Source organism: Phaseolus vulgaris, chromosome 2 (genome assembly GCF_000499845.2).
Source record: "Phaseolus vulgaris cultivar G19833 chromosome 2, P. vulgaris v2.0, whole genome shotgun sequence".
NCBI lineage: Eukaryota > Viridiplantae > Streptophyta > Magnoliopsida > Fabales > Fabaceae > Phaseolus > Phaseolus vulgaris.
The window spans coordinates 6608331-6621393 of record NC_023758.2 but is presented as its reverse complement, the minus strand read 5'-3'; the positions used below and the strand labels follow the sequence as shown (position 1 = coordinate 6621393).

At 43.1% G+C, this 13063-nt stretch overlaps 1 protein-coding gene across 1 annotated transcript; it reads left to right on the top strand.

Annotated features, from left to right (window-relative positions):
• Positions 1 to 5690: 5690 nt before the first annotated feature.
• On the top strand, positions 5691 to 6773 carry LOC137809928 (uncharacterized). Its single transcript, XM_068610988.1, has one exon. It carries the CDS (start codon positions 5691 to 5693, stop codon positions 6771 to 6773), a length of 1083 nt encoding a protein of 360 aa, XP_068467089.1.
• The last annotated feature ends 6290 nt before the right edge of the window (positions 6774 to 13063 follow it).

Genomic DNA, 13063 nt, shown 5'->3' with positions numbered 1-13063 from the left:
CTCCCAGAAACAAACGGAGCCTGAATGAGTCAACGAATATCCCAAAATATACGGGAACAACGAATTAACTAAAAGATATACTTCCTTGATATTAAGGAACCACTATGTATGTCAATTAACAACTGATAGTCAACCCATAAAGGTCAAAACCCATAAACCAAGTACTATAAATAGAACCTTTTATGAAGGAGCAAGGTACGTTTTTTACATCCTACTAAAATATACCTAAATCATAGCACTGACTTGAGCGTCAGAGTGCAATCACAAGTATCCTTGGCCAACCGAACATCAATATTGAAAGAAGGAGGCTTAAAGGAATTTGGAGATCACCGACACGTCAATAATTGTATATCCAGTCACAGGTACTATGTGGGCTCATCAGCCTATACAAGTACAATTGGTGCCCACCATGTGATCGAGGTATTACTCAATTTCTAGCAGCAAATAGCAGCAAACAACAATGGTGTCAACAAGAAACAACGCTAACAACAATCATACGGTGGATGAGCAGATAGTTATGATATAAGTCCTTCAAGCACAAATGGAGGAACTACGACAAAAGGGCATAACAGATCAATTACGTAGTGAGGAGGATCAGCGTCGGCACGAGGAAATATATGTCCCTTTCAAAAGAGCAAAATAAGTATTTACAACAACAACAGGATGAATGGGAAGAACAATCTTGAGCACCACCAACCCATCAAACCCATCTGATCCATCAAACACATCCACTCGTTCAAACTCACCAAACTCATCACACTCTTCAAACCCATCAAACTCACCAAAGTTCCAGAAACAATCCTACCACTGATGATGAAGAGGACCCAAGAGGACACCCGTTCACAAATGAGATAATTGACATACCACTTCTCGCCAAGTGGAAAGGATTAACCATCAAACTCTATGATGGTTCCACCGACCCAGACGAACACCTAAATGTCTTCAAAACACAGATGACCTTGTACACAACCAACAAGGTTGTATGGTGTAAGGTTTTCCCCACCTCCCTCCAGGAGGGTCCGCTCGGTTGGTTTACCGGGCTCCCTTCCAAATCCGTGAGAAATTTCAAAGTCCTATCAACAAAGTTTACCACACAGTACGCAACAAGTTGACCACACCACACTTCATCCATGTCCCTCCTTAACGTGAAATAAGAAAAAGGAGAGTTCTTACAGGCATTCATGGATAGATTCGGCAAAGTTTGTATGGGTATTGATATGAGTTGATTTTAGGATTGTTCATTTTTTGGTGTGACACTTTACTTAGATTGAGATTTTAGGAATTTAAGAGTGAAGACCTTAGGAAAATCCCCACTGGCCATTAACTTAACCAAGTGGACTTGATGTCTTTAGGATTGTTCATTTTATGTCTTTCATTTTCCCTTTCCGTTTTTGTTTTAATGTGGACTTGATGTTCCTCTTTTAGCTTTGGGGTTCTTTTATTTGGACAATTGGCAGCTGTGTGCCCAAACCCTAAACATTTAAAACATTTTGTGCTTGAAGGTTTGGTGGGTGACTTAGGGGTAGAGATAGAAGGTTTTTCTTTAAAAACTTTATAGGAAGAAGTGGTTTCTTTTGAAAAATTGGAAGGAGAAGTTTTTGAAGAAATGTTATTTTTATCTTTCCCTGAAGATTTGTAGCAGCCATCATGATGAGTAGTTTTGAAAGTTGTTTTCGTCAAAATATGTGATTCCACCTTGATGGCTAGGTGAACCAACTTCTTTAAAGAAGAGTATTCATATAATTCTACAACATCTTTAATTTCTCTCCTTAAACCACTCACAAACCTAGTGATCTTTGACTCTTCACTATCATGCATATTTATCTTAGTCAAAGTTGTTTCTAGATCTTTAAAATATTCGTCTACCGTCCTAGGTCCTTGATGAAGCCGTTGGAGCTTCAACAAGAGTTCCTTCCTATAAAGAGGAACACAAACTTCAGAGGTAGGAGTTAAAGAAATAAATTTACAAACAATGTGAAAAGCTTGCATTAAAGTCCAACTGTTAGGGTGCAATTGAGTAGGAGCTACGTTCAAAAGACGAAAGACACCCATTTGGAATTTATCGAGAGGAAACCAAACATGAATATCAATAAAAATACATTCATAAAAAAAAAAATCACAAGTTTCACTCTCACGACATTACAAACATTGTCAATAGCCCTACAACGCCAAAAAGAGATAATATCTTTAGTAGCATTAGGAGAATAAATAGAAATACTTGACAAAAAACTACTTAGGGCTGAAGACCAACGATACTGGGAGAAATATTCTCGGACTCTATAGTCAACCCACTCATAACCTCGTCTCAGACTCCAATTTTCTTCTGCCCTTTTAGCTTGTTCTTCAGCTTCAATATCGGGAGACTCATCACTTGAAGGTAAACCAATGGAAGCTTTATTCCTTGCGATTTATATAATTGTTGATGAAGCAGTAGAATGAATGCTCCTATTAATATCTTCAACCACTCTCCCGGTAGCTTGATCACTCGCGCTCGAAAATTTTGAATCCCCACTAGAATCGAAATAGAGCTTGAGGAAGACATAATACCTTCTAAAATTTGTAGAAATACTTCTCGGTCATGATAAGATAAGACAAATCGAACAAACACAATGGGCCATCATTATTAAAGAGCAACTATTTATAGAAATAAAAAACCTCTTCCAAACGAAACGATACGATATCTTGACCATTAGATTTAAATGCATCCAATGGTTAAGGATAAAAGACGCTTCAAATCAATGTAATAGTAATTATTACGCACATGAATTGATGTGATCTTTCGTACAAAGAACATTTAATATAAAAGATACCTTAAAAAGAAGAAATGGTCACGTTATTCATATTCAAAAAAATTGTAATTCTTCTCGACATTTCGTTATTCTTAAAATCTTCAATGTTTAAGGGCTAGTGTACTGGCTAGGTCAAAAGGCCGTAAACATGTTAGAAGAAGAATAAAATTAGAATAATATAAATAAATAATAAAATATAGTTAGCATTGTATCAAGGCCCAACGATTAAGCCCAAAACATTGAAAATACACTTAGTAAATGCAAGGTGTGAAAAGTAAATACCCAATTTCTTTAATAAAGCCCAATAATGAGCACTATAAATAGGTGATCTGTTTAACATGTAAGTAGAGTGTTTTTTCAGATAAATTAAACAAATTGATTCTAACTTGATCATCGGAGCCCCTTGCAGGTACACCAACCCAGTCGAGAGTGGGTATGGACCCAGTAGCCAAGAGTTAACCCAGGTTTAACAACTGAGAGTTAGCCCTGATCCAATAGTTGAGAATAAACCCAAATCCACATAGTTGAGAGGTAGTCAAAGTCCACTAATCCAATAACCAAAAGTCCAAATTATCATCAAGAAATCGAAAGACCGTGAGAGAAAAGGGAAAAAAATTATTTAGTTCAAAGATCTTATAAAATAGTATTGATATTTTTGGACATAAAAAATACTTGAAGATTGATATTTCTTTTACTTTTAGTTACGGTTATCTTAGCGTTAAATCATTGCCCCACATTGTATTTGTATTAGGACATCTTATCCTTGAACATGAATGAGATATTTACTCATTTATCCATAAAGACATAATTATTGGTTGAGTTGTTTTCTTGTTATTATTAGAGTTATTAAATAAAATTATTATTATTATTATTTAAATACTTTAATTGTATAAAAGTATAATATTATTTTTCCTGCTAGGGAGATGAGACCTAGAGAATTATTGAGAAGCTTCGTCTTCCTTCTTCCCATCGGGCAGTTGGTCAATGCTTCAACTTCCTCTTCTAAACTTCTCGCTACTCCTTCAAGCTCTTTTGCTCGATCACTCGGTTTTCTAAAGAATACCGAATGGGGGTACCTGCAGAATGCACTCTGATGCTCAAGTCAACAAAGAGGGTTCGGTACTCGATTGTCAGAGCATAGTAATAAATGACGTACCTGTTTCTTGGAATGTGCGCTATTTATATTATTTTAATGAACCTACCTTGTTGAGCCGGATTAATGAGGTGGATCGTGCTTAGAGTTGTATTAATTAATTCTTAATGATAGCTTAACTTTACTCACCTTGATTGAGCGTAATTGGACCGAAAGTATCGATCGGCACACCTGAGCATGGATCGTTCGGTCGACCTGATTGTGGGAGCCGAGTCATGACATTGACCGTTTGGCCCATACCAGTACAATTATTAAATTAATTATTATTATTTTACTTGAGTATTTATTTATGGAGGAAATTATGACCCATTTTGGGAAGAAGTGATTCTTTCCTGTATCGGTATGGGCGAGGTCGAGACCCACCTGGCTTCCCGAGACCTAGTTTACCTGATCGAGACCAGGGGAACCTGGCCGAGACTTGAGTGATTTGGCTGAGATGATGAGGTCGATGGCCTACCTGGCCGAGACCTTAGAAGACTTGGCCGAGACGACCGAGACCAGGGAAATCTGGCCGATGGCCGACCCATACCAGGGGAACTTGGCCGACCCCTACTACCATTAACGCTCAAACCAAGATCAGTAAAGCTAATTCATCATTAAGAATTAGGTAATGCAATCCTAATCAATATCCACTCCGATAAACGGGCCCAACAAGGTAGGCCCATTAGAATAATATAAATAGCACGCATCCCAAGGAGTAAGGTATGTCATTTATTAATGTTCACCTACCTGAGAGCTGACCATCCGCTTTACTGACTTGAGCGTCAGAGTGCCTTCGTAGGTACCCCCACCATCCGGTGTTCACCCGAGACCGAGTGCCGAAGGAGAAGCAGGAGGACGAGAAGAATCCCAGCTCATCACCCAGTCACCTGACCGACCGAAGGAAGGAGAAGAAGACTTCAATAGTTCTCTAGGTCCCATCTCCCTAGTAGAAACAATTGGCGCTCACCGTGGGACCGAGGGAAACTAGCTGAAGGAAAAAAGTAGATGGTCTCAACCAGAAGCATGGAGAGAATGACTGAAGCCGACCAAACGATGTTGCTGCTGTCTCTCCATAGAGAGATGGCCGAGATGAGGAGGAAGACCGAGGAGGCTGCTCAGAAGAACGACCCGGAGCTGCAAGTTCTCCATAGGGAGAATGAAGAGATGAAAAAGAAGCTGGGAGAGGGAGGACCTTCTATCATACCGACGAACGTCATCGACAAGTCCTACACCTCTCCCCCCAACCCAGACGTGGTGGAGAGGACGAGAGGCCGACCCCCTCCCCGAGAGACCGAGATGGGCGACGAGTCGTGCCTAATCAGGTCCACCCGGACGACCCTGACGACCGACTCGACCTGCCGACATCCCTTTACCAACACCATCATCGAAGTCCCACTGCCTGAGAAGTGGAAGTGTTTCAACCGAGACCGGTATGACGGGTCGACCAACCCGGACGAGCATATGGACGCCTACACCACCCATATGAGTCTTTACACCTCGGATGATGTCGTGTTATGCCGAGTATTTCCCACATCCTTGAAGGGAGCAGCCCTTACTTGGGTCACCAAGCTCTCACCCAACTACATTGATAGCTTTGCGACGCTCGTGGCAAAGTTTGAGACCCAGTTTGCGACCAGCCGGTCACACCACCTAACCTCCACCGCCCTGGTAGGCATCCGCCAGGAGAAGGGAGAATTGCCGAGTACTTTGTTGATAGGTTCAGTAAGGTGGCAATGAGCATCCGGAATCTAAGCACGAATGTTACCATGCACCACATGCTGACGGTCCTGCGTCCGGGACCCTTTGCCGACAACCTGTGCATGCAGACAGCCGACAGCCTGTGCATGCAGCCAGCCGACAGCCTGGATGAGCTGAGAAAGAGAGCTGCTAAGTACATGCAACTGGAAAAGTTAAGAGAATTCCGGGACCAGGCCCGTGTCGAGGATGGCGGGGAGAAAAACAAAAAAGAGAAGGACCGCCAGGGGCGGCTGAGTCAAAGAAATGACCGACGCCGAGACAACCGAGACCGGTCAATCCGGTTCTCAAGATACACACCCCTGACGACCGAGAGGGGGAGGATTCTGGACAAGGCCTTCAACGCCGAATTGATCCCTCCTCCAAGGAAGGTAGCCATCCCAAATAATGCCGACCGAAGAAAGCAGTGTTGGTACCACCAAAACACCGGACACTCGACCGAGGAGTGTCAGGCCCTTAAGGATAAGATCGAGGAACTTATCCAGGCTGGGCATCTCCGCCGATTCGTTAGGAATGGCCGAGACCCACCCCGCCGGGCGGATCCACCCAAGCGGACGAGGTCACCTAAACACGGCCGAAATGACCGAGATAATAGAGGCGACCGACAACCCGCAAGGGACGATCCCCTCCGAAGGGACGATCCCCCCAGCGAGGCCGATAGGAGAGGTAACCGAGAGGTTATCAACACTATAGCTGGCGGCTTTACCGGGAGAGGAAGCACGAACAACGCCCGGAAGAGACACCTACGGGCGGTACACCAGGTAAACGCGGTGGCATTCCAACCGAGGATGCCACCCATCACGTTCACGGACGAGGACTTTAAAGGCGTAGACTATCGCCAACAGGACGACCCGATGGTTATAGCAGTCGATATAGATCGATTCACCATACGGAAGACCCTTGTGGACCAGGGAAGTTCGGTAGACATGCTCTACTGGAAAACTTTCAAGGCCATGAGGATAGCCGAGGACAAGATGATGCCATATGACGATCACGTGGTAGGATTCTCAGGCGAGAGGGTGGGTACCAAGGGTTACATTGAGTTGTACACCGCCTTCGAAGAGGGGAAGAGCACCAGGACCATCAAAATCTGATACCTGGTCATCGACGCCAAAACCTCCTACAACATCCTCCTCGGTCGACCCTCCATCAACCGGCTGATGGCCATAGTATCAACCCCTCACCTCGCAATGAAGTTCCCTTCAAGGACAGGGGATATTCTCATGGTCCACATAGACCAGAAAGAAGCACGAGAGTGCTACGCCGAGAGCCTCCAGTTGGAATCTTTAAGGAACGAAACCTCTCCCCTCAGGGTGAGAAAGTCCTCCCGAAAGGACCGCTCCCCCAGGAAGGACTGACCGAGGAAGATCGAGCCAACCGTGACGTTGGTAGACCTCGATCCCCGGGTGACCGAGGACAGGCTGGAGGCGAGAGAGGAGCTGAGGAGAGTCCCCCTCCTCGACGAAGAGCACAGCACGGCTGTAGGAATAGCCTTGGCAGCGGCCGAGGCCGAGATCATGCATGCCGCGCTGAAAAAGAATATCGACATGTTCGCATGGACGCCGACTGACATGCCTGGGTGAGCCCGGATGTCATCACCCATCGATTGTCAATATTCAAGAAGGCCCGTTGATGAGCATATATTTATTCACACTCACTAGCCTTATTCATAGATTATTGGAGTATAATAATAAATAAATCCATTGTTTTAATTAATATTCTTATAATTGGGTTTATTTGAGCCTTAACTATTATTATTGTTAATTTTGTGTTTTTAAAGTAAATTATCTGAAGGAAGCATCTACCTTTGTGAACGGGCCAAATATGCAAAAGTCCAAGTTGCTTCTTGAACCAAAACAAGAAACAAATTCTGAGGAGAAGAAAGAGAAAATAAAATCTACAATATCTCAGAAACAGAAATGGAAGCAAATCTTCTGCAAAATACAAGAATTCTGGAAAGATGGAAACTTGGAAACGGTTAACAAAATATAAACTACAATATTTTCCCAAGATCCTTGGAGCAGAAAAGCCTATAAAAGGACACAAGCATCAAGGAGAAAAGAGGGAGCTTCATAGGGTTTTCTTAGTTTATTTTCTTCTTTGTAATTCTTTTGTTTTGCCTCCGCATGGAAGGCTAGACCTTTTTGGTTGATTCCTTGGTAATTTCCCATTGAGCTCTGAGGTTTCGTTCAATAAAAGTTTCTATTTTTAATTCTCTATAGCAGTTGTTTTTATTGTCTAATCTTCTGGAAAACTAGTTTTTGTGAGAGGTTGTACTTGAATGCATGATTGAGAGTCTTCCTTGTCTTAAACTTTGGTTTCTTAGTTAGTTCGCATTGTTCTAATTAATTTCTTGGGTGCATGATTCAAGAGAGAGGAGGTAAGCATTCCCATGGAGTATACGCATGGAACAAAGTGGGTATTGATTAAACTAGTAGACCCAAGTTTTACTGGTGAGTTTCAGTTGAATTAGATCGGCGCATGTTCAATCTGGTTTAGCTCTGTTGGAGGATTGAGAAAGGATTAATCTTTAGAGAACCTGTGAAGAATTCAATGGTGGAAGAACTTGGGGATCAACCGCTTTTTATTTTCTATTTCAATCTCTTTTATATTTTCTGCACAACTATCTTAACCCCCTTTTTATTATTATTGTTTTTGCTAACTTTTATTGCTTACAGATAGATTCTAAACCCTGATCAACTGATTTTACTATTGGATTCGTTGGGAGACGACTTAGGGTCATCTGACCACAATTATAGTATCATCTCTCTAGTGTTAGACAAGTCTACGCTAGAATCATATTAATTTGACAGCAAAATGACAGCTATCACCCGCCCGATCTCCCTAAAGAAGAGGGAGTTGGGCGATGAAAAGCGACTTACGGCGAAGGAGGAGGCCGACAAGCTCGTGTCAGCCGGGTTCATAATGGAGGCCCGATACACAACATGGTTGGCCAACGTCGTCATGGTCACCAAACCGAACGGTAACTGGAGGATGTGCGTCGACTACAGAAACATCAATAGTGCATGTCCGAAGGACACCTACCCCCTCCCAAACATTGACCGACTGGTGGATGGGGCGGTCGGCCACAAAATTATGAGCTTCCTGGACGCTTACTCTGGCTATAACCAGATAAGCATGCACCCTAGGGACAAGGAGAAAAGGGTCTTCATGACGGCCGACGCCAACTACTATTACGAGGTCATATCGTTCGGCCTCAAGAACGCAGGGGCGACCTACCAGCGCCTCATGGACAAAATCTTCAAAGGCCTAATCGGTCGGGTGGTAGAAGTATACGTGGATGACATAGTCGTGAAGTTCAACTCGTTCGAGCAACACTTGAAGGACCTGGACGAGGTCTTCAAAGCCCTCAGGGGAGTCAACATGAAGCTCAACCCCGAAAAGTGTACTTTCGGGGTTGAGGGGGGGGAGTTCCTAGGCTTCATGCTCACCCACCGGGGGATAGAGGCCAACCCCGAAAAATTCCAGGCCATACTCAACATGAGAAGTCCGAACAGCGTCAAGGAGGTACAGAAGCTCCCAGGACGGCTGACCGACCTCTCCAGGTTCGTCCCCCGCCTGGTCGAGAGGACGAGACCGATGGTCCAACTGCTCCGAAAGGGCAAAATATTTGTTTGGGACGACCGATGCGAGGAAATCTTTAAACAATTCAAGGAATTCCTGGCATCCCCGGCCGTCATCCAGAAGCCGAGACCCGACCACCTGATCCTGGTATATCTGGCAGTCTCGGAGGAAGCAGTTAGCGTCGCCCTGGTATAGGAGACCAAGGGCGATGAGCGACCGGTGTACTTCGTCAATTGAACCCCCCACTCGGCCGAGACCAGGTACCAGATAATAGAAAAGGTGGCTCTCGCCCTAGTCCTCACAGCAAAATGGATGCGCCCCTACTTCTAAAATCACTCCATAATTGTAAGAACCGACTACCCTATTTTTAAAATGTTATCTAAGCCGAACCTTGCAAGGAGAATGATAGGTTGGTTAGTCGAAATTTCCGAGTTCGACATACGCTACGAGCCGAAGGGCGTCATCAAGTCCCAATGCCTGGCCGACTTCTCGGCTGAGCTGACACCACTACCCACCCTCTCGGGCGGGTGGACGCTCTATGTGGACGACTCCTTAAATAAAACAGCCTGTGGAGCAGGAGTCGTCCTGGAAGGGTCGGGCGACCTCTTCCTGGAGCAAGCTCTCCAATTCAAATTTCGGGCGACCAATAACCAGGCCGAGTACGAGGCCTTGCTCGTCGGGCTGAACCTAGCCTACGACATGGGAGCACGCGAAGTTACATGCACAAGCGACTCCCAGGTGATGGTCGGTCAAGTCAATGGAGAGTTAGAAGTGAAAGAGCCTTTGCTGCAACGGTACTATCATGCAGCCAAAAACAACATCGCCCGTTTCAGAAAAGCACCCTTGGAACATATGCCGAGGGAGGACAATAAAAAGGTCGACATCTTGTCCAAGTTGTCGGTCACCAAGAAGAAGAGCCACCAGAGATCAGTCATACAAATATGACTGAGACACCCCAGTGTGACTAAGGCCGAGGCCGAGTGCCTGGCTATACATGAGGCCGAGGCCGACAACTGGATGACACCCGTCATCCAGTACCTAACGGACGACACGTGCAAGGCCGACCAAGAAAAAGCGATGAAGCAACGATGCGCCCGGTACACCATGATCAACGAAGACTTGTACCGGAGAGATTACTCGACCCCCTTGCTAAAATGCATCACCAACAAACGGGACAAGTACATTTTGGCCGAGATCCACGAGGGGATCTACGGAAATCACGCTGGAGCGAGGATGATGGCCGCCAAGGTTCTAAGGGTCGGCTACTATTGACCGACCATACAGGACGACTGCGCAGAATACGTGAAAAAATGCGCCAAGTGCGAGGAGTTCGGCCCCCTCCACCACACAAGGCCCGGAAGAGCTGCACAACATCATCTCCTCATGGTCGTTCGCCATTTGGGAAATAGACATTATCGGTCCCTTTTCCCTGGGAAAAGGACAGACCAAGTTCCTCCTGATGGAAGAGGGCCAAGCACATCTAACCATGAAAGTCAAAGCCCAACACTAGACCATGAAGAGCGTCTAGACCAAGATGAACGTCTAGCTAGAAGGATGGAGCGTCTAGGACGTGAAGAGGAAAGGCTACCCATGGAGCGTCTAGGACCTATCACAAGGTCAATGGCTAAGCATATTCAAGCCCAATTGAATGAAGCCACGGATGGAAGAGAGAAAGCTTTGTACATGTTGCATAAAGGCCCATTAGGGGTGCTTAGTAATTAGAGTAGTGTAGAAAGCATATTTGAGTGAAACATTCTAGAAACTCTCTAGGTTTGGCCGGTCATGAGCACATGGCACATGGCTTTGTGATTTGCATTTAATTTGATTTTTTTTTCATTAGGCATTAGCTTAAAACTTACGGCCAATTAGCTTATAAATAGGGAGGCCTACACCTTGTATTTGCAAGTTTATTGTGAGTAAAGTTATGCTGCCATTTTGTGCCAAGCTTTGCTTCTCCCTAGAATTCTAGGCTCTAAACTTCATCTCCTTCACCTCTCCTTGGGTTGGCCGAACCTCCCTAGCTTCATACACTTCATGCACCTTCAAGATCAACACCACTCTTAGGAGGATCTTGCTCACACACCTTCATAGCTTCCTGATAGCTGTCGTTTTGCTGTCAAATTAATATGATTCTAGCGTAGACTTGTCTAACACTAGAGAGATGATAGTATAATTGTGGAAAAATGTCCCCAAGTCGTCTCCCAACGAATCCAATAGTAAAATAAGTTGATCAGGGTTTAAAATCTATCTGCAAGCAATAAATGGTAGCAATAACAATAAAGATAAAAAAAAGGGTTTGAGATAGTTGTGCAGAAAATATAAAAGAGATTAAAATAGCCAAATAAAAAGCGATTGATCCCAAGTTCTTCCACCATTGAATTCTTCACAGGTTCTCTAAAGAATAATCTTTTCTCAATCCTCCAACAGAGCTAAACCAGATTGAACATGCGCCGATCTGACTCAACTGAAACTCACCAGTAAAGCATGCGTCTACTAGTTTAATCAATACCCATTTTGTTCCATGCGTATACTCCATGGGAATGCTTACCTCCTCTCCCTTGAATCATGCGCCCAAGAAATTAATTAGAACCATGCGAACTAACTAAGAAACCAAAGTTTAAGATAAGGAAGACTCTCAATCATGCGTTCAAGTACAACCTCTCACAAAAACTAGTTTTCCAGGAGATTAGACAATAAAAACAAATGCTATAGAGAATTAAAAATCGAAACTTTTATTGAACAAAACCTCAGAACTCAATCGGAAATTACAAAGGATTCAACCAAAAAGGTTTAGCCTTCCATGCGGAGGCAAAACTAAAAGAATTACTAAGAAGAAAATAAACTAAGAAAACCCTATGAAGCTCTCTCTTCTCTCCTTGATGCTTGTGTCCTTTAATAGGCTTTTCTGCTCCAATGATCTTGGGAAAATATTGCAGTTTAGATTTTGTAAACAGTTTCCACTTTCCATAATTCTTTTTATTTTGCAGAAGATTTGCTTCCAATTCTGTTTCTGGAATCTTGTAGCTTTTATTTTCTCTTTCTTTTCCTCAAAATATTTTTTCTGTTTTGGTTCAAGAAGCAACTTGGACTTTTGCATATTTGGCCCATTCACAAAGGTAGATGCTTGCTTTGGATAATTTACTCTAAAAACACAAAATTAACAATAATAATAGTTAAGGCCCAAATAAACCCAATTATAAGAATATTAATTAAAACAATGGATTTATTTATTATTATAGTCCAATAATCTATGATTAAGGCTATTGTGTGTGAATAAATATATGCTCATCACTTCCGCACCACTTTTTCTTACATGATTCAAGAAGACCTTCATGAAATGCCATCATTTGGTATCATGAGCTATGGTTCTTCAAGATGAGTTGCTTTTGGTCTTTCATTTTTAGTTCTTCTTTGCTTTCATATTGTTCATCTTATTTTCCATAATTGTCTTGCTGTTTTTTACATTTAATTGTTTTGGTGTGCTTTGTGGAAGATCCAACCGAAGCACTTTTGTTCAATTAATCTTGAACAAGTTCTTGTGCAAATTGTGATAGGATTCCATACACCTTTGAGTTGCTATTTTCTTTTAGGCTTTTGAGTCTTTATTGCTTTCTTATTTGGTTCATATTATGCTTTTGAGTCTTTAATTTCTGAATCTTATATGTTTTGTCAAGTCATGTTCATCCACAATGTCAACAATTCTTAGTAGTCCTTTATTTGGCTTGATTGTTTCTTGATTTTGGGTATCTTTAATTGCTTTGAATCTGCTGTTCTTTGATCTTTTGGTGCCTTTTTAATT